We start from the raw sequence: 24,503 nt of genomic DNA on the forward strand, positions 1-24,503 counted from the left end.
GCGGATGTTGCTGCCCTCACATGTGGCACTTTTGCAACTCCTTCACACAGAAATATTTATTGGGTTTTTGAGTTTTCCAAACAGCAGAGACGACATCGACGTGACAAATACAGCAAATAGCAGGACAAAATGATCAAAAATAAAGAGGAGGACAATCATGTTCCAAAGTTAAGAGGTGCAATCAAACATTCCACACAGGTCAGTGTTTCTCAAGCCTGATAATCGACACACCTGATTCAAATGTGTATTTCTTTGTAATTTAAGAAAATGTATAACCTCACAAATTGACCTGCCAAAGGAAGGAAGGAAAGGAGGGGAAAGACCAAGGAAGAGGAATCAGTAATCCGACAAGCTACCTCAGAGTAAGCATCAGAATACTGTGAGATGTCCAAAATGTGTGTTACATGTTGGCAGGTGCTGCTCCACTGTGTGACCACTGTTAATCTTTCATTCAGAGCATGTGTGTGCAGATGTTGACTGACCGTCCACACTCAGACGAGACATTCGTTTTCCACTTGCTCTCCGCTGACTCATTTCTCTCTCTGAGCCTCTTTGCAGACAGAATCGGTCTCATCTCTGTCAAAAGAAATCATTTCTGTATATTTTGGTTTTCTTATGCTGAAAGTGTGGGCATCAATAAGTCTTTCTTTTACTTTGTCTATTGATTTTTAAACCTTGTGTTCAGACATTCATGAGTCCACAGAAACAGCAGTTTCCCAGTGGGTAAATGAACACGCACCATGTTCTGTCGGAGTCTCGTGAATCTGCCTGGTATGACCTCGTTTCCACTCCGCTGGTGTAATTATATCTGACAGGCTGAGACTTTACTGGCAACCCGATGTCAGCAGGTCAGACTCAGAGGTGGAACAGGCAACAATGCAATCACCTCATTGTTGTGTAATCAGGTGAGTTTTTGTGTTTTCTAGTCCGTGGAATTTTGGATTATTTTAGGTTTTTTAATTATTCATACCTTTTTCACTGAAAATTAGTCTCTGTCTAATAACACCACCATCAATCATGTAATAGAATATCATTAAAGAAATTAAGTTGCTACTTGTAGGGAACACCCTACAAGATAAATAATATGTCAGGACTCTCTTCCCTTGAACTTATTTGACTATAAATTGTTTTAGAATCTAAGAACTGTTTCACATAACTTAACATAACTTTTATATAAAAAAAAACCTACAGATAGGCTACAATTCTTTTAAAATTATATTTAACCAGTTGCTTAACACATCAACTATGAGTTTGTTTTCTTTTAATAATGCACTGTATTCTGCTTTTTGGTTGTTTTTATAACTTGTAGTCTGGGAAACATTTTCTACTTTTGTTATAAACAAAGTATCATTTTATTTAACATTATTTAGTAATCTGAATGCACTGTCATTTCACCATTTATGATTTATTCAGTAGTGAGGAGGCACACCAGAATGACATTTTTCCCAGATTTTATTTGTAAGCTGTATCAAATCATTAGACACACACAAGATGTCACTATAGCAAGAAGAAAGTTGTCACTAAATTTCCTCTCCTCACATAATGTCGTTAAGTATACAACTTCATGCTTTTAGACTGAAAATACCTGCATGCTCATAAGGCTTAAAGAGAAGTCAAATATAGATACACATTTATGTCAAGTATCTACACTTCTCTCAAGCTAGATACAGTTGTTTTTTGCAACTGAACATTATCGCCCCAAAAATCATTTTGCCAGGAAGTTCACAAGCATACATAAATGCATAATCTCAACGATCATTGTTTTGTCATTAAGTGTCACATCACTGTGTTTTACAAGCAGCAGAAAACACGGGAGCAAAGACTTTCCCTGAATAAAACCCCTCCTTCAGAGCAGGAGGCTCTGCACTGACACTGCAGGCACTGATCAAAAATCATAGTCTACTTAAAACGAAATGTTTACTTGACTGTGGAATTAACTTGGCAGACGTTTATGTTTTAGTCTGGATGTTATAGCAGCACTAACACAGAACACTTCCATACTTGATAAAACTCTGAGGCCTTAAATGACCTAAAATTTACAAGACAAACTTTGTCAAAACACAACTGGGTGACATGAACATGTGGGATATTTTGGATCAAAACAAAATAATCCCTGTTCATCAAGAGATTAAAATGAATTGTCATGTGTTATTGCTAGAGTCCAAACAAGGCCAAACATTTCAGTAGATAGAGATGATTTTAATCCCACTCTCCATTCTCTGATTGCTGCATCAGCTCCATGGCAGCATTAACTTGACGAACATCAAGTTTTACTCTCTCCTTCTCAGCGGCTGTCCAGCCAAGTCCGGTGCATTTAGTGCTGTTTCCTCCTGAATGAACACCCTACAGGAAAGATACAGAGACTCATCAATGAGGAATTTGAGATTGAGAATTGTGGCATTTGCTCATTTACAAAATAAGTAATACCAATTCATTTATATGGAAAATTAGATATTACATCTAAAAGGCCTTAAACATGTATGTGGCAGGTACACTGTACTAAACTGCATCCGTTTATTAACATATCCCTAACAAGCTGCCACTGGGATTTGGATTAACAGTACAGAGCCAGCAATTGTTGCAGGAAGGGTTTATACATTGACTCACTGGTGGAACATGGTTCTGTGCTGCTGTCTGCCTTTTCAAAGACTGATTCACCTAGAAACTGTGGTGTTGGGGCCAAAGGTCACAGCTGCACCCATAGTAACTCAGAGCACAACGTATTCAGAAGCCCTTGGTTACCACGGCAGCAGAGGACAGAGTGGGTGGTGCAGCGCTATGATCATTTCATCAATGTACTTACACTAGTGAAGTAATTCTCATATTCGATCAGAATTCTTATTAACAAGCTATTCTCCTGCAATTATTGTCTTGTGTACATGGCTCCAGTAAATGTTAAGAAATGTGGGTATAAATTAAAAGGCAAGTCTTATTTGTGCTTGCAGGTGATTGTGTAGAAATAGATCAGAGGCGATGTATTTCTGTCACAACCGCAAGAGTCAATGTATGCCTTAGTTGACACCCAGTTCACGAAGAAGTCAGTGAAAGGGCAACACAAAGGCAAATACCGGGGACAGAATCACACAAAATGGACAACAATTAACTGTTAATAATTTAATTAATACTGTCTGTATTAAACTTTTTCATCCATGTAACTACAGACGTTACACGCTGTTACAGATTGTAATGCAACATTAGTTTTCCTGTACCTTCTGTCAGACGAGCTTTCCCTCCCGTCGGCTGGCAGAGGACTGTGGAGCAGCCAACACACAGCACTACAGTCTGAGCGTGACTGAACACTGTGGTGATCTTGTAGCAGCCTGCAAACAGCACATAATCACACAAATTATTTTAAATGGCATCCCATTAAACCAGCAACAGAAAAATGTAAACAAAAACAACCAGCAGCTGAAAAATGTATGACCATTACATAATAAAAATGTGCTGAACATGTCCTTGCAGCCATTTGTGTCAAAGAGCCGTGTGAAACTCTTTTCACTGATGGAAACAAGTGTTGCTGTATGCCTTATTTGACACCCCAAACACTATGAAACAATGGAAGGGCAACACATAAAGGCAACAAAGTCACTTGGTTTGTACAGGTCCCCAAACAAGGTCTGTTTGGTAGGAAACCTTTACAAGCGCCGTCTGCTGGATGATAAGGGGTACTACTTCAAATGGTCCATGAGACTTCAGAAAAAGCATTTCCCAACATGTCATTACAGCTCAGACATGAACTTCCCACCCTATTCAAAATACTATCAAATTTCAAATGAAAAAAAAGCACCAGTCCTGCTTTGAACAGGTTAACACATGGAGAAGCTGACCTGGACATTTGACATCCATAAAATATGAATTTGGACTCTGCACGAGACGTTTCTTCTTGTGTCTTCTCTTTTCCTCCTCAGGGCTGGGGTGCACCAAATCCTTTGCAAGCTAAAAGCAAATAAGACAAGACATTAATTATGTTTAATACATATAAAGTACCTTGCAAGTCTTAGACCACCTTTAGACTTGTTTTACCAATTCTACAATGACCATATGGTACAAGTATTTCTCAACTACCTTATTAATGTGCAGCTTTAAAATACATTTTTAGGGAAAAACAAGCTTCTACAGGTTAAAGTGCCAAGTATTTAGTGGGACCTACCCTTACATTTTAATAGCAAAATGCTGGCTCTCTTATAAGTGTGAACCCTCAATTACCGTTACTATTTCATATCTATTATCTTCTGTGAAAAATGTCTATTGCACCAGAATTATTCAAGACAGTATGTCAGCATGAGCATTATATCCACATGCTAAACGCATCGACAACTATCAGTCACGTCATTACAATCCAACTGCAGATAATCGCTGACTTTGACAGACATAAAAACGTTGAATTCACATTTAATAATATGAACTCGTTAAACGTTAATTTTGCCATCAAATCTAAGACTTTCAATTCAATAGGTGCTAAAACACAAAACTATTGCTGGTAAAACATAATTTAAAAATCATATATAACATGGCTAAGTTGACACATACGACCAAATACAATGGTATTATTCAGAAAATAAACGTATGTTTATATATAAAAGGCTGCTGGTGAGAAATTGAAATGCAGTTGAAGAGTTACATAAATATATGATAGAAAACCAACTGTTTGTTGTTACACCTAGAAATAATAGCGATAATGACAGATGTAAAATCACTGATGTCGGTGTTCATATCGTTTTTATCAGTGAGTGTGAACACGGAGTTTTACTGCGCTGCCTGCTCGAGCACGTGGTCCTTCGCCATGTTGTCGAGTTTTTACGTTTTACAATATTCCGCCACATGGATTCCACTTTCCAACCCACGGAAACAAAACACAACTCTTCACCGCGTTAACTTCAACACTTTTAGACACAAATGAACGACAAATGACAACAGCAGAGAGCGAAGTGTTACTTACAGGCATGTCTGCGTATGTGGAGTATCAGCACCGGAAAGGAAGAGGGTTTTTTAGCAACGGACCGGAAACTGTGGAGTGACTGTAAAAACCGGAAGAAGTAGTAGAAGAAGAACTTTTAGTAGAAGACTTTTATTTATATATTTATTTAAATATACAAACAGTACCTATTATAAAATAACATCGACATATACAGTTGTACATTTATAAAAAAAATCACACCTCATACTTTGCCTTAAGTATTCAGGAAAATATTTCGATTATGTCAGTTTAACAAAGCACAGAGGGAACTACACAAACACAAGCAACGGGAACAACACATACAAATACATGCAATGAATATATATGAAGAAAAATATCTTCCATAAACAACAAGTCAAACAAAGGTAAAACATTAAATAAAAGTAAAGTGAACCACATACAAGGAGTTGTTGTATCTGATATGTTACCATAAGTCAATGTCATTTTCTAGCATACTTGTGTCCTACTGTGTTATGAAAAGAAAAGGAAAGAAGAAGAAAATAAATTGAAAATTCATATTTCTAAGAGATACTTCCATCTGAATATTTTATTTGAAAAGAGGGAAAATCTACATTTATGGATTTGGAAGACATCCACTACATATTAGTACATCAAATGAAAAATGTATCTGTGTTACAGTAATTTTCAGTGGACAGTGGACAAACTCAATGCAGCCAGTACTTTGATTATATATATATACATATACAATATCAGTCTTGCTTTAGAGCTATATGCTGTCATGTAAAAAAAAAAACTTTGCAAAATGTGCTGCAAAAATGTCAAGAAATATTGAAAAATGTGTGCTTCCTTGACCTCAATATGACAACATCCATATATTTTACATTACATTACATGTCATTTAGCAGACGCTTTTATCCAAAGCGACTTACAATGGAATTAAGTACAATCAGCCAGGGGTGGGATCGAACTTGCGACCATGATGTCTTTCGCACACAGGGCAGGGTCTTAACCACTGAGCCACTCCACCCCATATATATGTCATATATGTCTCATATTATTATTATTTTGTGGAGAGGTGAGAAACCTTGAAAATATTAACATTTAGGGAGCTGAAAATCAGAGAACCTGTTTGTTTTTGTTTTTTTTGTTTGAAATACTCAAAGTATTTCTCGATCGCTTGTGGGCATTTTGTCATTGACAATAACAAATCACTCATCACTCCATACACAGGTGGACAGTGAAGCACTTTGATTGACTCAACGGAATTTGAACTTTTACAGTTTTTTCATTTGCATTTCTTTTATCTATTCTCACTTTCATCTACACAAATGTCAGCATTGTTTTGGGGGGGTTTTGTGCTAATTGTGGGTGTCTATGAAAACTGTTTTTCTGACTAAGCCTATTGTTTCATAAATGTTTGCAGTCAAATGGCGCCATCTAGTGTCGATGCCGTGTAAGTGCAGGTGTGAGCCACTGAAGCACTCCCTCACTACGTAGCACTGGAGCGGATCTGGGCCGTCAGCGAAGTTGGAGCCTGGACATACACGTATCCACCCCGGTCTGTTTGTAAATGGAGTGACTGTGACTCCGTTAAAGTGAACGTGGAGAAGATTCACGGATGAAAGCTGTGCTACATTAGATGCTCCAACTTTTGTTTTTGTGTGTGTTTATCTAAACAGATCACAGAAGCAGTGAGGGGGATCGGAATTTACCGGTGACAAAATCTGAGAGGGAAAAAGGGAAAAGAAGTTCCACTCGATACAGCAACACTTTTTTCTTTTCTTTTCTTTTTATAATTTTTGTTTAACACTGAAAACAGTTTTTGCTTTTTGTCGCAACAAAGGAACGTACGATTTAACGCCTGGCGTCGATGAAGAGGATCTCCTTTAAAGGGACAATTCCAACTTTTCCCCCCTTTGGGTCACGCTTTAACTTTGAGAAACAGTTGCTGCCATGGCGAAAAAGTACGATTTCCTTTTCAAACTGCTGCTGATCGGGGACAGCGGAGTGGGGAAAACATGTCTCATCATCCGATTTGCTGAGGACAATTTCAACTCCACTTATATTTCAACCATCGGTAAGTTATTACTGTGTGTGTGTGTGTGTGTGTGTGTGTGTGTGTGTGTGTGACATTGCTGCACCAGCAGCTGATGAGTGGCCACTCTCGCTCTCTCTCTCTCTCTCTCTCAAACTTGGTTCATGATCAAATCAAATGTTTGCTGACATTTCTCGTCTGTCTCTATTTGATGCTTGACACTGCACTAACTGGTTTCTGAGTCTGTTTTCATGTCTGAACTAGTCTGTCCTCTCTCTCTTTGCTTCTTTCTCGTCTGTTTTCATTTTGTCGCTCATCTTTTTTTCTTTTCTCCTTCTCCATGTTGAATGTGTGTTCTCTCTCTCTCTCTCGCTCTCTCTCTCTATCCTGACCCTCTCTCCCTGATCTCTCCTCAGATCTCATTTCTCCCTCTATGCTCTCAGAAGGTCCACCCACCCTCATTCCTATCTCTTTTGCTATCTCCGTGTTCCCAGAAGAATAGTTTTCTTTCTAGCATGCAGAGTTTCTGCAAAGGACACCCCTCTTTTTGTCCCTCACTGTCTATCTGTCTGTCTGTCCATCCATCTGCATCCAGCAGGAAAGAAAATGTCCGGTCGGCCTGTTTATGTCTTTCCTTTAGGTCTATGTGTTGCTGTGAATGCAGTGCATCGAGGGGGGTCACCATCAACCATGAATCAGTCCCCACCCCACAGTTAGGGTGACCTATATATTCTGCTATGTGTGTGAGTGTGGGTGGGTGTGTGTTTAGTTGTTTAGTTCATGTCTGAGGTATTTAACTCATTTTCTGCCCCCTCCTCTTTCCTGTTCTCGTCTTATCTCCCAGGCATTGACTTTAAAGTAAAAACCATTGAAGTGGATGGAAAGAAAGTGAAACTCCAAGTCTGGTAAGAAATAATGTCCGGCTGCTTTCTGGGACAGTTTTTAGTTTTTCTTGGTGCTGATTCAACCTTATTTGTCTGAGAAGAAAGAGGAGCCCCCCCTCTCTCTTGTTCTCCAAATCTGGGACTTTATGACAGGGTTTATTGTCCAAGTATTCACATCACACATGGCCACCACAGAGAACCACCCCATGACATTTTAAAAGGATAGTTCAGGGTTTTTTTTTGTGTGGTTTTATGAGGCATTGACACATTATCAACACTGACTAGCTCACCACTGAACCGCCCTGTGACCAGGACTCTTGTTCTCACTGAAAACATGGCTGCTCACAGGGACATAAGTAAAAACAGACGTTAGCCAACTAACTAAAGGCTCACCTAATAAAACGTACACTGTAAGTCTGCAAGATCTTATATACTATATATTATATACTTATCTACTAATATGTTTGCCTTAATGTCGCTGTTATAGTGAACATCATATTCTTGCTATTCTTGCACTTAAGTCCATCTAGAAATCAGTGTTTTTAGCGTGCAGAGACACAGGTCATGCTGGTCTATGGCTAACTCCATCAGAAAATGTATATCATTTATTTAAGTCAGAACAAAGGATTCCATATACAAAAGTGACAAAATAGCACATTAAAATTACTAATGGAACAACCAGAGGATTGACAGCTGTGTTTTTTTGGACTTTGGTGCAGGGAGTGAGCCGTTCACAAACCTCAGTTTGGCAAGAAAAAGCAGCAAACACATTCTTAAGATATCATAGACTTAAACAGTCATATGTTGTATTAACTGAACTTTTTTGTTAAGTGGCCAAAATCTGTTTTCTCTTCTCTCCCTGTTGACAGCCATGTTCATTCAGAGCAAATCGCTGGGTCCAAAACAAGTCCATGGATTTGGACTTGGTGAAGTTAGTTAGTTAGTTGCTAATGTTTCAGTACCTCAGACACTTACACTTCAAGAAAAACCTGAACTAACCCTTTGATGGTGTTGATACAGTAATTTAAAGGTGCTGTGTTTTGAGAAAAATACAACAGTCACGTCCTGTCCCCTCCCATCAGTCCTCTGGTGAAAGCCATGCCCCCACAATCATGGCCACATTCATATGAATAAGGAAGCTACATAAGTGAAATACTACTTAACTTACTAATTACTACTAAGGGTGGGAATCACCATACAATATTACACATGATACATGGTCCACAACACCAATACTATCACTATACAGCGTATAAAGTGTATAAAGTCTGTGTATTGAACTTGGATGGAGCATCTCTTAACGTAGCTTTCTGTCCGCTATCGTGCTGTTAACTCCCTCTTCTTCAGCCAGGTAACTTCCACCCAAGTTTCCCTCATTCATTTGAGCAGTGACACCCGGCAAGTGAAACAGGCAGGGAGTGTTTACTTTAGAGTGCCTTCATTTGTTAATTAAAATATCGATATTTGTCCCGGTGCATTGATTAAGGAAGGACGACAATATATCACCAAATCGATATTTTGACCCATCCCTAATTACTACATTACTATGTAATTACTACATTCTGGTGTAATATCATGTGAGTATACATGCATCAGTGCTCATTGTTTGACTGCGAGTGTGTGTGCTTTGTGTAGGGACACAGCAGGGCAGGAGAGGTTCAAGACCATTACAACGGCCTACTACAGAGGAGCCATGGTGAGCACAGGACGCCTGTAGAACAATCAGCCTGGCATCATTGCCAATTTGTTCTAGCTCCGTACCTTTGACTAACTCTCCTCCTCCTCCTCCTCTGTGGCAGGGCATCATCCTCGTCTATGACATCACAGACGAGAAGTCCTACGAAAACATTCAGAACTGGATGAAGAGCATCAGAGAAGTGAGACTGCTTCTTCTTAGCCATGGCAAAGACAACCAGGAAATGCGTAACATTGACTGCATAGTCAGGTGGTTTCATAGTCATACGAGTCTTCACTCAGTGTAGCAAGAGACAAAATCAAAACAGCCATAGTCATCTCCTTCCTTCCTCCCTTCATGCAGTATAAGTCACTTATTTTACTACCTCGTCCAAGGAGGCCATGTTTTCACTTACTCTGTCTCTGTTTGTTGTAAACAGGATTATGTAACAGCTACTGAAACAAGTTTTATGAAATTTCTGACTCAAGGAAGAATCCATTATATTTCATAGCAGATCTGATTAAGGGGGATGTGTACAGGGTATATGCACTTTGTTGTTAATGTTGGTTCATTCAGGTAAAATTTGTTTGACCTGATAATCTGATGATTGTCTCACTCACTCACTCACTCACTCAATCACTCACCGCTTTATTCTCCACATGAGGGTCGTGGGGGCCGCTGGTGCCAATCACAGCTGACAGTGGGGATCACCAGTCCATCACAGGGCCACATAGAGACAAACAACCCTACTGTCAAACCAGTCACACCTTAACACAAGATAATAAACTGGGAACAAAACATGCTTAAGGCTTTATAACTCATAAAGAGTCAGCGTCCGCATACACTAAATACACTACTTTTATTTTGATTTAATAAAAAAAACTTCTCAGAGAGCGCCCTCCTGCCAAACAGCTGCTTTATTGCCTCTCAAGATATGATCTCATGTTTAAGTCCCTCCTCCTCGTCCCCTTTAATCTCTTTATCCATGTGTCTGCCTCTAAGCCGACACCTCTGAATCACCTGCACGCGTGCAAAGTCAATCAAATCTTGTGCTAATCAAGTAATTGTATTCCCTCTTTCCCAGAATGCATCGGCCGGGGTCAGTCGAATGTTGCTAGGTAATAAGTGTGACATCGAGGCAAAGCGCAAGGTTTCCAAGGAGACGGGAGAAAAGGTGAGGCGACTCCAAGAGGAACCTTATTTACAGCGCATGTATTGTGTCATTCAGAGAAGAATAATGTCAAAGCAGGAAGTTATTATTGCTCATATCCTGACTTACTATAAGTACGTGTCTGTTGTCAACAGCTGGCTAAAGATCACGGCATCATGTTCTTTGAGACGAGTGCAAAGTCCAGCATTAATGTTGAGGAGGTGAGTCACGACAAAATCACATCTGCTCCAAAGCTCATTCATTAATGAACTGCTTTTCTTTGTTATTGTGCTGCAGAGTTGAACTTTAACTGTTAATCTCACTCACTCCTTTTTCTCCATCTTTAGTCTTTTCTGTCTTTGGCTCGTGACATACTACAGAAAAACAGCAAGAAATCAGTGAGTGGGAAAATACACAAAATATGCCCAAACTGAATCCTTAGTTTCTTCATGAACGTGGAATAACTCATGCATGTATTCACGTGTACACCTGTAATGCTGCTCTTTGTCTCTTTCTCCTCCTTCGACAGGGACCCACGGGCCGAGAAGTGAAAATCACCAGCAGTACAGAGAAGAAGTCTTCCAAGTGTGCTCTCCTCTAGATGTGACACTGGTGCATACACAGAGCAAAGTGCAACACAGATTTAAGAGAACATCAGCATTGCAGAAGGAACACAGTACAACATGGTTTCTGTCTCCATCTGGTGGGCTCCGTGTCAAATACATGCATCTGCAAAAAAAAAAACAAAAAAAAAAACAAGTGTTATATCTTAAGTGTTGACACTTTTGTTTCCCAAGAAAATGCCAGGAGAAATATAATTTATGGATTATTCTTGTGGGATAGTGTATTTCACAATGAATATGTTTTCTGCAACATCTACTGTGTTCGCATTAATGTTACAAGAGCTGGTCAGGTATGCAAATCTCCACCATGTTGAGTACAGTTTGTATTACTCCAGCTTATCACCACAGTATAAACCCTGCAGCAGCACTGTCTAGTGGTTTTTATAGAACCTTTGTAGAAAATCACACCTCTGCTTATAGTAGAGCCATTCCAGGCATTTCTAATGTGTGAGCATTTGCAGTATAATAGAGGAAGAGGTTGCCATAAAAAAACATTTCATATTAATTGTGCTCCCGGTTTGTGCATCGCAGTGATTCAGTAGACGGGGAATTCATTGAAGTCGAGTCATTACGTGTTTTGGTGAGGAACGCACTCTCATTTCCTGCAGTGACACATAACAAACCGTGCAACGTCACAGAGAGGTCATATGTCGATAGACATATATAAATGTATCCCTGTGAAAACCGATCATACTGTATATGTTTTAATAGTGTGCGTCATCAAAATGCATTCCACAGAATATACAGTAGATACCGTGACAGGTTACCACCATGACATAAACGTTCCCTTTGTGCCGAATATGAGAAAATGGAAACCTGCTCTTTGTGTTAATGACTTGCTGTTTGTTCAAACCGAAACAAACAGGCGTTTCCTTTTAATAGATGGATGATTGACAATGTGGACGATGGTCAGTGAGATAAGTGCAATATGAGAGGGTGAGTGGAGAGATAAAAGAATGATGGACAAAGCAAGTGAATGGACAGGATGTGGGGGCCTGGGAGGCGGCACTGCTCCCATGTCCCTCATTTTGAATTGATTTAGTGGCTCTTGCCTTTTATCTGAAGTGCCTGTTATATCTCTTACAAACACCACCGCACGACATCTGACTTGACAGTGTCCCTGTGTTCAGGCATTGTTGTTTTTGTTTTTTTCAGGGCACTGACGACGACTGTGATTACTTGTGCTCCTCTAATCCTGACAGTTTCTGCTCCGACACACTGTTACTCTCACATTCTGTGTCTTTTTAACGCTGCCATTAGACTTTGTATGGAGACTGCAGACGTGCTGCTTGCTGAATTAAAATGCAAAATTGTAGACCATGGAAAGTCTGATGACGTTTGAAAACGCATGTTGACGCAATGATATAATTGGTGTGTATGCCTAGACTATGTCACTTGTTAATGTTTAGTCATATAATTCTCTTACTATCTCTGTGAAAAGGATCAAACCTGTAACAGAGAGGGGGTTAATCATTCAGGACAACCTGCCATGCACCAATTACACATACAATCTAATTTGAAACAAAGGATGAAGAACTGAGCCAAATATTTTTTATATTTGGCTCAAGTGTTTATAATGAACAAATATCTGATCTGTACTAGAAAAAACTTTTATACTACTTTTTTGGAAAGTCTTCTTAGTTGGCTGTTCAGTTCAAGCCACATGTGGAGGGTGACAGAGGTTCTCATTTAATGAGTGAGATAAAGAAAGTCATATTCTGTGACTATTGATAGAATATTCTTAAAGGTTTCTACATGAATGTGAAAAGAGGCTGGTTATCGTTTGATGTCCTGCTGACTGGAAGATAAGTGGTCATGTTTTATCCATTGAAAGGCACGAGCTAATGAATTAAAACCAAAGATTGCAGAAATGTTATACAACAAGCGGAGTCTTCATTTGCACTCGGCTGAAAATTGATCCTTAAAGCAGTGATAAATTATGTATTGGCTCATAATACGGCCATATAATTACAGAAGCCTATAAGCCCTTAAGCTAGTTGTTCCAGTATGTCTGTTGACAGAGTCAATATACTGTAATAAGATTACAGGCATGTGTGAGACACACACTTCCACATTTAGGTCCACAGGTCACCGTGTTTTAACGACTCTCCTCTCAGTGCAGCAGTCAGTCTCTCATTTCTATCATTATAATCTGCCATTATTAACAGGGACTGGGAGGAGTTTCCACATATCTCCTGTTTCTGACTCACTACACTGGTTACATCTAATGTTCCTGATCAAGTTCACGGCCCAAAGACTTGCTATACTGCACAAAGCAGTGTTGTAATGTAACAAAGTACAAATACTTATACTGTTCTTAAGTACAACATTCACGTATCTGTACTTCACTTTGTTATTTATATTTCTAGCAAATTTTACTTTTACACCACTACATTTCCTCTAACTATCTTTGTTACTACAAAATAAAATCAGAAGAAGAGTTGGTATTATGGTCTGTATTTATATAGAGTTTTTCTAGTCTTGATGAGCTGCTTTACGCTTATAGTTTCACCCATTCACACAACTTTCATATTCATGAAACACGATGCAGGGCGTTAAGTGTCTTGCTCAAGGACACATATAGACTAGCTAAAACTTAAGTATATTTCATATTAGAAAATGTCTTTTGATACTTAAATACAGTAAATGTCATAAACTTTTTCTTCTTCTACTATTTTTACTAAGTATCGTCACTTTTTTTATTAAAAAAAAAGTGACAATACTTGTACTTTTACTGAAGTATCCCTTTTAGGTATTTTATACAATACTGATACAAAGCTCAGAACCAAAAGAAGACAAGTGTCTTTGTAATCAATCATTTTCTCCCTCTTGCAAACGAGATGAATGATTCAAAAAGTTCTTAAAGCTCCAGTGTGTAACTTATGTCACCAACACACTGCATCAGTGAATCAAAGTTTCTCAGTTTCTCACACTTCATGTGTTTTGAGCAACATATCACGAGTTTCTGTGTAACTCGTGTTAAACAGAGTCATATATAAATAAAAATCTGGTTATTTGCTTAGTTTAATTGTTGCCGCAGCAGGGGCTGGAATCCGTCGCTAGGCAACCGTCCCTCCTTCCCAGCATCAGCACCGCGACGGTGTGCGCACGCTCTGCCGCAACCTCCATGTTGCCCGCACGTTCTGCGTGCTTTGTCATCACGTAGCAGGGCAGTTTTCGCTTTTTGCAAACATGATACTCCGCTCTCTCTGCCAGAGTCAGAGCTGAGGAACAGAGACGAGGCGTGGGAGCAGCAGAAGGGCGGGGCGAGGAAAGGAGAAGGATTCATTCAATCATTCATTCATTCATTCATCATCCTTGAGGGATTTCAGCATGTCATCGCGGGCACCCGGCGTATGTGGACCGTGTTGTTTTGCTCATGTGACGTTTGATGGAAGGCAGTGAGGTAAGCAGCATCCGGGATGCACACACGCAAACACACGGTCTGAGCGGGATGCCCGCGTGACTGCAGGGAGGAACGAGGCGGAGGAAGAGGAGAAGGAGGAGGAGGAGGAGGGGATGATGCTGCTGGTGGTGATGGTGGCGCGGGGGGTTTAGGTGCGTGTGGACCACCACAAACCCCCGCTGAGTTGGAGCTGTCAAAGATCGAAACCCAGGGGGGAGAGGTTTTATTGCAGAAGGGCTCTGATATTTTTGGTGCAGTTTGATAATCGATAGAGGATTTTTCTTTCTTTCTTTTTCTCGGTGTAATTAGTCTCGCGTTTTTCCGACACGCACCGATGTGATATTGATGGGGGTTTGATCTCCACGCCGTGACAGGATGGACCTGACATAAGGAGGAGGAGGAGGTGCGAGGGGCCGGGTTTGGCTCGGACACTGAGTGGACACTAGCGCCGGCTCCTGTCCTCATCGCTGCTGCTGCTGCTGCTGCTGGTGGTGAAAAATCAGCTGGTGTTCTATTGGATGCTTGAGAATTTGCGGCCTGCTCTGGTCTCCAGTTACCGCAATGCCACTGGCGAGAGGAGGGAGAGGTGGAAGGCTGTCCTGATGACAGGAGCGAGCAGCAAAAAGCATATGATTAAAACACTATTAAGAAAATTGCAAGTAAACTAATGCAGTTGTGTGTGAATATGTCAGAATGACTTGATAGGATGCAGCTCTATATGCTGTGCAGTGAATAGACTAGTGGTCATAATAGACTGTAAACTGCATTGACTGAATCAACCTCAGTATCATGGCTGAAATGTCAAAATCAGACAAATAAGGCTGCGAGTGTGTAGTGGCTGCTCAATTCTCAACTTTCTGCTGACAAAGTTCTTGGACTGTAGTGTGCACCACCGTGGGCCACTGCGCAGCACCTATGGCACCTGCCAGTGGAGATTTTGGTGCATAATTGTGAGAGTGGAGCTCTGAAGCCAGCATTGGTGTCTCCCTCTTCAACGCTCTTGCGCCTACACCACAACAACTTAACGTTGCTTTATCAAACCAGAGTGAGTGTGAACTGTTTCCCAGCCTCCTCCTGCACTCACGGATGAGCCTGCCATGCCTTCACCGTCAGACTCCAGCAGTGTGGCTTCGGCCTCGGGGTCTCGGGGCTGGTCAGACAGCCGTAGAGGGATGTCAGGCCGGGGGCCCGGAGGAGCACGGCTGCTCCTCTACCTGGGGTTGTGCCACCTGGGTCTAGGGGCCATGGTCCTGGCCTTCTCTTTTACCAGCATGGCCTTCACCTCTTCAGCTCGTGTGAGGCAGTCCTGTCCATTTTGGGCTGGTTTCTTTGTAAGTGTAAATCTGACCAAACCATATTGCACCTTTAAAAATGAAACAGTAAATATTGGTAATTACCTGTGTTATATTATATGTGCTCTCTGTTACCAGGTGGTGGCATCTGGAATAGTTGGGATAATCTCCTGGAAGAGACCTTTGACACTGGTGGTATGTGTGTAACATTATCTGATAACATTAAGGTTGTTTATCACAAATAATCTGGTGCTTAGACCAATACAGGGATACAGAGCAAGGCAATATGCAACTTCCAAAGATATTCTATTTCATTAAAAACTGTAATATGTATAAACAATGTACAGATTATCTAGTGAGAGGGGAGGGTTAGTGAGGGGGGAGAGTTAAATGGCTGAAAGTCTGCTGGCATTCAGCCACAGGAGAATTAAACCACTGTAAAGATTATTTCCATATCAATACAGCATCTCAATGGATCAATACAGTCCCACACTGACATACTGTAACATTTCAGTTTATCAATATTTAATTGCAGCCCTAAATAACATGACATTTCAAGTAATAAATGTAGGACAATGTGCCACAGAGGAAGACTGTATTACCAGGAGGGCAAAGACTTCCCAACAAACAGTCCAGGTTCACTGTGTTTCTATAAAGTTGTGATGATTTGACACATTCACCAATGATTACCTCTGCCTAGTGGGTTCTAGTTTTGCTGTGAGCAGCATAACTCAGAAAGAGAAGAGTAGATTTGGATTTTCTGGTGATGTAGAACTGATTAGATTATGGTTGTGATCCAGTTATGAAACTTTGTTGTCTTAATGGTATTTGTGATCACCACAAATTCCATTTAGTAGCTTATCTTCATCGGCAGATGTTTAAATGAGATCTTTAAGGATTTGTCTTAGTCTTAGTCTTTGATTCTAGAGGTCCTTCATTATTAATAATCCTTGTAATGTGTTTTTAATGCCATTTTAAGTGAAATGTGTCATGTTTGTGAGACAATAAACCACATCTGTCTGCCTATCTCTTATCACTGCATAGCTGTGAAAACAGAGGGTTTAGTTTGTCGGGAGTAAAACTCTTGGCACTGTGTGGCACTCTTTTCTAACGCCCCGCACTTGGCTGTGTGCTTGTCCACAGGTGTCACTGTTCATGCTGCTGTCTGCAGTGTGTGTGATCCTCAGTCTGGCTGGTTCAATGCTCTCCTGTCAGAACGCACAGATGGTCAAGTCCATGCTCACCTGCCAGGTACACAGCATTGTTTTCTGCTCTCATGCTGTAATACCCTTCAAACCAGCTGCATGTGGAAAGCGTTACAATATGGATGTTATTTTCAGTGTGGAAATACGTTTTTCACGAAAATCCTCTGTGTGTGTAATTGTTTGTAGGTGGAGAACGGCCTGTGTGTGTGTTGTGCGCCCACTCACTCCTGCTCCATCACAGAGGAGGAGACCCTGGTCCTGTACCTGAATGCTGACTGCCATTCAGTCAGACACCAGTTGAAGGTGAGTATTTATACCCAGGTTATCGATTAAATATGACTTTCTACAAATAAAAAGCCAGTTTACTGTATAGTCTTGGTTTTCCTTAATGTACATTTGTCTGCAGGACCTTTTGTTCAGTGCCTGCGGTCTCAGCATTCTCTCCACCATCATCTGTACTTTGTCCACTGTGACCTGCAGTATTCACATATTCTCCCTGGACCTTGTGCACCTGGTAAGTGCAAACGCAGCACATTTTTCATTTATCAGACTCGCTTTTGTTTTACCAATGTCCCAAATGATGTTCCTGCAAAACCAGGAGCTGCACTTCAAGGACTGATCTTCTTGGACCGTAGAGGTTATTCCACCCAAATGCTTAGGGTTAATCTAGATACTAATTTGTCTAAGCATAGTTTAAATTGCCATTACATCTAAATATTTATCTAATTAATTCATTTCAAACAGTTTTTCCATCGGAATATTACTTGAACTAATGCACCACTTTCTGTCTCACAATTCAAGTTGCATGTTGGACAATTTGTGTATTTCGTGTACATTGTGTTACAAAGAAGTCGGGTTGTAAAGTAAGAAGAGTGCTTTTTTCCTAACAATTCTGGCTCGTTTTTCCACCACTGTTTCAACAATCACCAGTAATTCATCACATAAGACTTTGAATGAAATGCATTTTTAAAAAAATGAAATCACTACATTTTTGAGTGGAGTTTGGTTGGTTTGGTGAGGACACTTTCTTTCTTCTCTCTTTCCTAACCCTCCTTTTTTTCACAAAATAGACCAGCTAATTGTTGACTTTGTGGTGAAATTCAGGACCACATAATTGTTTAATTGTCGTCAAACAAATAAAACTACGTGCAGCCTCCAGTATTACATGAACCTCACACTTACAATGACAAGCACTGTGCAATATCTGAAAAAAAACAAAACCCATTTAATTAGACTATACAAATAACCTATAATCGTCTTTTTGTGGTATAACTCTGCCTCTGTGTGTCCAGCTGGCTCCCCATCGCTCCCGTTCAGTCAACCCAGAGTGCACCACTCCTCAGGACGCGTTCCTGACCAACATCATGGACTTTGAGGAGTTTGTGCCACCCATCCCTCCACCTCCGTACTATCCTCCTGAATACACCTGCAGCTCTGAGACAGACGCTCAGAGGTAACAAGGACATTCAATGCTTTACTCTACATCAACTGAATGGTGTGCAGTTTTTCATGTACGTGATGTATGAAAATTATTTTTCGACATTTTGTATTCACACTTAGCATCACCTACAATGGCTCCATGGAGAGTCCTGTTCCCCTGTATCCCACTGACTGTCCCCCTCCTTATGAAGCAGTGATGGGACAGAGAGCTTGCAGCCAAGTAAGTACGCGTGTGTGTGTGTGTGTGTGTGTGCACGCATGTGTGTGTGCCCATGCTGATTAGTCTCTGTTGTCACCGTTAAAGGCGACAGTGTTTGACCCCCACGGCACTGAGCTGTCTGGAGAGAGAGGAACTTCTACTGCCTTCAGTGGAGAAGGTGAGAAAACATTACATCAATGACAAATTCACCTGTGCTAGTTGAAAGTAGTATCACTAATAAGAGATGAACTGTTAAAATGTGAAAATTACAATTAAAGGTCCAATCTGTGTTTACTGGCAGAAATGCACGTTTACATTTAGGTTACAAAGTAAGATGGGGCAAGTGTTATGACATTTGTATTATTTCATTAATGGTGAGTTTAATTTTCAAGTGTTGTTAAAAAAAAAGAAAGACAATAATTTGAATATACTACACACGTAGGTATACATTTTAAATAACAATTGCTAAAATAAAAAGGCCTCCATCTCGCACTGCCATTTCTACTGCAGACCAAACAGACAAACCAGCCAGAGCCTAATACACAAACAGACAAGAATATGTGGAGGCCATATTTCCTTGAAGCACTTATTAAAGGGAGGACTAAGTGGATCATTAATTCTGTAGATTTAAACAAATAATACTATATTATGTGAAAGGAATATAGAAAGTTACATAAGGAAACATTTAGTTTACCAGCTTTTCAGTGGAATATATTATTGATAACAAGTTCCCACATAGATTCTAGTCTTGTTATTAAAAGATCTAATTTGTTTTTACTTAATTTTCAAGTGTCCATGGACAGTGGATCTCTGTTGATGTCAGAGATTGTGGACATCCCTGATGATTCCTCCCCATCAGAGGACTCCTGCCTGATGGAGGTTGGACTGAGGCACCAGGGGGAGAGAGGGAACAGGACCGCCAGTGAGGTGGGAGATGGAGGGGAGCTCTTCAACTACCGTGGTCCTCCATCTCAAACACCAGAGAGTCCTCTGGCAGGAGGACCGAGAGCCAGACGCTTCCTCAGAGGAGAGAGGTCCAACTCTTGCTCATCTCCCAGCACTGCCACCACCACATACAGGTGAAGACTTACACACAGTTTTAGTACCAAATGATGGTTATCATAATCGCTTTGGATAAAAGTGTGTGAATGTAATATAATGTAATGTTCAGAAACAGGAATTTCCCTGTGTTGTCCTCTAGGTCTCCAGTGCTGCGTCGCCAGGCAATGCTAGCAAGTAGCTGCTCCCAGCTGGAAACAATACGAGGCTCCAGCTGTCAACAGCAATCCTCCATCCCAGAGATTCGAGTACACTCCGCACAAGGAGCTGCTGTGGCCTCCTTAGTTCCATCCCCCTCGGTTGCCGGTGCACCGGGCAGTAATGGGGCACCACTCCCTCACCAACCGCTGTATCTGCGACGTAGGGCGGGGAGGACTGAGAAGGATGGAGAGAGAGGAAGGAGGGAAACTGAGGGGCTGCCTCCCCTCGTGAGGTCACACAGCGAGCCAGGACTTGGCTCCTCGACTGATACAGGTGATTTAAACACACACACGAGCACTTTTGCTTCGCTGGTTTTATAGTTTCTATAACCTGTTCTGTTTTCTGCAGTTGACTATGGAAGCAGAGCTCTGGAGGACTCTGGAGACAGCAAGACATCCATAGATACAGGTAAGACCTTGTGATCTTTAGGTGTCTCCCTGGTCTAAAGATTAACATGTGTTATTGAAATGTGACTCAGAACCTCCACTGCAAACTGCCACTGCCTCTCTTTTCTTTGCTGTCTGCATTTACGTTCAAATTACATTACATTACATTACATGTCATTTAGCAGACGCTTTTATCCAAAGCGACTTACAATGGAATCAAGTACAATTAGCCAGGGGTGGAATCGAACTTGCGACCATGATGTCTTTGGTACACAAGGTAGGGTCTTAACCACTGAGCCACTCCACCCCACAAATTAAAGTGGGAAAAGCCCAAAAGAAAACACATTTAAGTCATTTTGATGAGATAAAACTCAGCAGCTAACAAGCGTCATTAATCAAACTCTCTTAGGCCAGAGGAGACCGATATGCAAAACTATCCCCATGTGAAAGTGATTTATGAAACTCGTCCACGACATTTAAATTAACAGTGATGTGATTACAGATTGATATATTAGATTCCGGTGTGGAAACTATCATGTGGTTCACCAGCTTCTCATTAACAATATTTTCAGATGATACACTTTATTATTTATGACTGTCGACACAAATCATGGAAAAGATCACAAAGCGGAGGCTGCGTACGCGATGTGACACGCAGTAATTAGAGGACATAACTGAAGATAAGCCATGACAACTGGGCTGCGCTACGGGAAACGCACTACAAATCTCTGATTATCTGATCTGTCATTATGTGTAATATCACTATGCATATGTGTGGTGTGAATTTCTGAGCAAATCCTTGTAAAAACTGGCAGGAAACCCATCGGGGGTTGGTGCCTTCTAACTTCGCTTAGATTAATTACACAATATCATTGGCTGAAAAAGAGTTTGATTCCGTGCACACTGTGGGAATATTCAGATAAATACACAGCATACATGCTCTACAGCTGTGACAAATATAGAAATGGTATGGCATTTCTGTTCAAGTCTGGTTTTCTTTGGGTTTTATTAAATACTGACAAAATGAATGAACTGACTTGAGTCATAACAGAATTATAACTGTTTTTTTTTTCACATTTTTTCTGACTCAAAAGGTCAGTCTTCTGATGTGTGTCTGCTGCCCCGCACTTCTCTGCCTCCAGCGGCAGCCTTACCGAGCAAAGGCAGCATTAAATCAGCAGCTGTAGGGGTGCAGGTGCCTGCCAAACCTCCACCCACATCGCCACTACGTTTACCTAAAGATTGCCACCGTTCCCTCGGAGACCTTAAGGCAAGTCTGAAAAAATAACATTGAAAATTCTCATGCAAGCTGTGTCACTTCTTGTCTTATCCTAACTGATGTTTTTGGTTTTTTTCTTCAGGTGACACGGGTTCTCATGGCTCGTTTCCTGCAACGCTCCAAACGCAACCTAGCTCCTTCCTCTGAGCATGCTGGGAGCACAGGGCAGGGACCTAAGAGGAGGACTGGAGCTGAGGGTGCTGCCACCAACCACCTGCCGCTGGAGCATGTATGACAATGATTCACCTCATAATTTCATGTATTTCCCTTGGCCTTTCTGCATGGGGTTTGCATGTTCTCCCTATGTGTGCAAAGGTTATCTCCACATTCTCCAGGTTCTCTGGTTTCCCTCCACAGTCCAAAAACATCCAGATTAGGCAAATTGGACACTCTAAATTGGCCGTAGGTGTGAAAGTGAATGGTTGTTTGTATGTGTCCCTGTGTGGAGGATAAAATGGTAGAAGATGGATGGATGGATATTCTTCCTCTACCTTCTTTCAATGAGCCATGTGCATCTCCAGTTATCTTGATTAATTCCTTTTCAGGTTTTGCTTACACCTTGGAACACAGGCCGAGGGCAGCCCAGCCGCAATGCTCACCATCCACCTCATCACCGTGGACACCACCATTCCCACAGTGACAGTCGACACAACCGACGCTACAGTGGACGGGTGCCAGAGGGGATCCACCTGCGCAGCTGTGGAGATTTAAGCTCCTCCTCCTCGGCGTCACTTCATCGACTGGTGACGCCTTGTCCACCCCATGGGTCATCGGGAGCTCTCTACTCAGAGTCTGCACTGTGAAGACAGGAGAAGGCTGGAGGAGGGATTGATGAGGAAAACCCCGGAATGACACGAGGAGTGGACGGCAGGTTTAAAGAAATATTTAATCAAGACAAAAGTGGTTTTGCAACTTTTAAAAGTCTGTTCTCCCGTTTGTTCCTGTCACTACTGTATTCGTGAAGTCATCTGAGCAAATGGCCTTATTCAGAGGTGCTCTTTATCACCCAGAACATTGACCCAGAGCTCACACATTCAACAACAGTGAAACAGCTCGTGTTTGGCTGCTGTGGTCTTCTAACTTACTGAGACCAACCAGAAGCATCTGTGCTGCTGAATTCTTCCTCCCTCACTATAGTCAACTGGAAACGTCTTTTCCTCAACAATGGAGACAGAACTCCATTGACAGAACAACCACTTACTCACGTGTACAGACAGTCTATTACATAATTATGGGTTGCAATATGCATCTGGCCCTTTTGTACATTGCTATATATAGCCACAGAATCACTTATGTAAAGTGATTATGGAATTATTCTTACTTTGTCTTCCATTGACTTCAATTGTTTGTTTGTTTTTGTTTTTTTTAAAAAATCTATCTCAATAAATATAATTAGCTTGTTTAGAGTAAGATTAACAGATGAGGACAAATGCTCTAATGTGAAAATATTTTTTCAAAATTCAGGTTCCTAATTTCCCCCCAAACTCTCACAGCTCTGCACTGGCCTTCAAAAGAAAAGCAACTAGCATTTCTAACACAGACACACTTCAGCCTTTCAAAGGTATTTTCTGTGCATAGCTCCTGGACACTGTGGTTTGATTTGCATATGTGCATGTTTTGCTAAAGCATACAGCAGGAAACCTTGTGCATCAGATCCTGACTGTCTGTGTAACTCAGTAACATGTCCTCAGAATGTCTTTATGTCTGCATGTTTGGAAAATGTTTATTACTTTTTTTCTTCCTCTTGCACCCAAGACCTATGATATTAGCTATATTTGAAATGTGTTTGTGGTGATAGGTAGCTGAGGACAAAGGTCAGAGTCAAAGGAGTGCAGTGTTTCCAGAGTTTTCTGTCAGATGACTCCAGACATGTCACTGCATCCTAATTTTATTTTGGGGAGACATATATCTATGATAATAGGCAAAGGCAGCCTGATCCTGTAAGATAAAGAGGTGTAAAGTGCACTGTGACTCGGATTAAACGAGTCTCTTGCAATAAATATACAGACATTCTGTATGAGGTTGGGTTTCACACTATGTCTCAGCATGGTTTCCACTTGCAAAGGGTCGTGAGTGTGTAGTCAAATGAGGACAAAAAAACGGACCCACCAGAGACACTGAACATACGGTGAGTGTGGACAACCGGATTCTGTTGATACATATTGAGCCCATATCAGTAAAGACTCGTTTCTGAGGCATTCATAATTATGTAACTACTTTTAAAAATGTAAACACATACACATACATGCTCTCATGCTCTCTTATCAAGGCACTGAGCTGTGGTGTTTCTACCTCCTGTCTTGCATAAAACATTATTTATTTGAAGAATTGCATATCTGTATGGCAGGCTTAACAGGACGTAGCCTTGAAAGCAGAATTATAAATGTATCTAAATACGACACCTATTCCAGATTTTAAATGAAAACTTTAAATGCAAGTTATGTATTTCAGCATATGAAATAAATGATAGAACTAAAATAAAAAATAAACACTTTTGTTGATGTTTTGTGCATAACAAACATGGATAATATGAATATGAACTACGGTTAAGCTGATCCTCCTTTTTCTCTCTCTTGCATTGTTTAAGCTTTATATTTTCTACAGGAAACAAAATTATTGGACAAGATGTATGTGACTACAGAGCGGTGCTGTTGAACTTAAATGTAGCAGAGTGATAGGAAAAATGGGAGTCACAAACAGCTGCTTCTGTGGACTTAATTTACATGTAACTTTGAAATAGTAGTCTTAATG

General features: G+C 40.8%; 3 protein-coding genes, 1 long non-coding RNA gene and 1 other non-coding gene across 5 annotated transcripts; 3 read left to right on the top strand and 2 right to left on the bottom strand.

The window, feature by feature from the left end:
• Nucleotides 1–1,434: 1,434 nt before the first annotated feature.
• rps27.2 (ribosomal protein S27) lies at nucleotides 1,435–5,018 on the bottom strand. The gene is made up of 4 exons (XM_044034294.1): nucleotides 4,940–5,018; nucleotides 3,828–3,936; nucleotides 3,210–3,320; nucleotides 1,435–2,343 (listed from the first exon to the last, which is right to left on the bottom strand). Exons 1-4 carry the CDS (start codon nucleotides 4,943–4,945, stop codon nucleotides 2,315–2,317), a joined length of 255 nt encoding a protein of 84 aa, XP_043890229.1. The 5' UTR covers nucleotides 4,946–5,018; the 3' UTR covers nucleotides 1,435–2,314.
• On the bottom strand, nucleotides 2,932–3,063 carry LOC122775316. Its single transcript, XR_006361090.1, has one exon. It is a non-coding gene; the product is annotated as a small nucleolar RNA SNORA13 (small nucleolar RNA).
• A 1,375-nt stretch (nucleotides 5,019–6,393) lies between the features above and the next one.
• On the top strand, nucleotides 6,394–6,646 carry LOC122774778. Its single transcript, XR_006361027.1, has 2 exons — nucleotides 6,394–6,476; nucleotides 6,598–6,646. It is a non-coding gene; the product is annotated as an uncharacterized LOC122774778 (long non-coding RNA).
• Nucleotides 6,647–6,697: 51 nt separating this feature from the next.
• rab13 (RAB13, member RAS oncogene family) lies at nucleotides 6,698–12,605 on the top strand. Its single transcript, XM_044034293.1, has 8 exons — nucleotides 6,698–6,995; nucleotides 7,798–7,858; nucleotides 9,473–9,533; nucleotides 9,637–9,714; nucleotides 10,597–10,686; nucleotides 10,818–10,883; nucleotides 11,010–11,060; nucleotides 11,192–12,605. The coding sequence occupies exons 1-8, from the start codon at nucleotides 6,872–6,874 to the stop codon at nucleotides 11,261–11,263; spliced, it is 603 nt and encodes a 200-aa protein (XP_043890228.1). The 5' UTR covers nucleotides 6,698–6,871; the 3' UTR covers nucleotides 11,264–12,605.
• A 1,979-nt stretch (nucleotides 12,606–14,584) lies between these two features.
• On the top strand, nucleotides 14,585–24,248 carry fam189b (family with sequence similarity 189 member B). The gene is made up of 14 exons (XM_044034345.1): nucleotides 14,585–16,022; nucleotides 16,122–16,178; nucleotides 17,127–17,234; nucleotides 17,375–17,491; nucleotides 17,595–17,702; nucleotides 18,481–18,641; nucleotides 18,749–18,848; nucleotides 18,933–19,005; nucleotides 19,618–19,906; nucleotides 20,029–20,360; nucleotides 20,436–20,495; nucleotides 21,568–21,743; nucleotides 21,835–21,981; nucleotides 22,298–24,248. Exons 1-14 carry the CDS (start codon nucleotides 15,789–15,791, stop codon nucleotides 22,553–22,555), a joined length of 2,220 nt encoding a protein of 739 aa, XP_043890280.1. The 5' UTR covers nucleotides 14,585–15,788; the 3' UTR covers nucleotides 22,556–24,248.
• Nucleotides 24,249–24,503: the final 255 nt, after the last annotated feature.

The sequence above is a fragment of the Solea senegalensis genome, linkage group LG9, assembly GCF_019176455.1.
Source record: "Solea senegalensis isolate Sse05_10M linkage group LG9, IFAPA_SoseM_1, whole genome shotgun sequence".
In the NCBI taxonomy this organism is placed as follows: domain Eukaryota; kingdom Metazoa; phylum Chordata; class Actinopteri; order Pleuronectiformes; family Soleidae; genus Solea; species Solea senegalensis.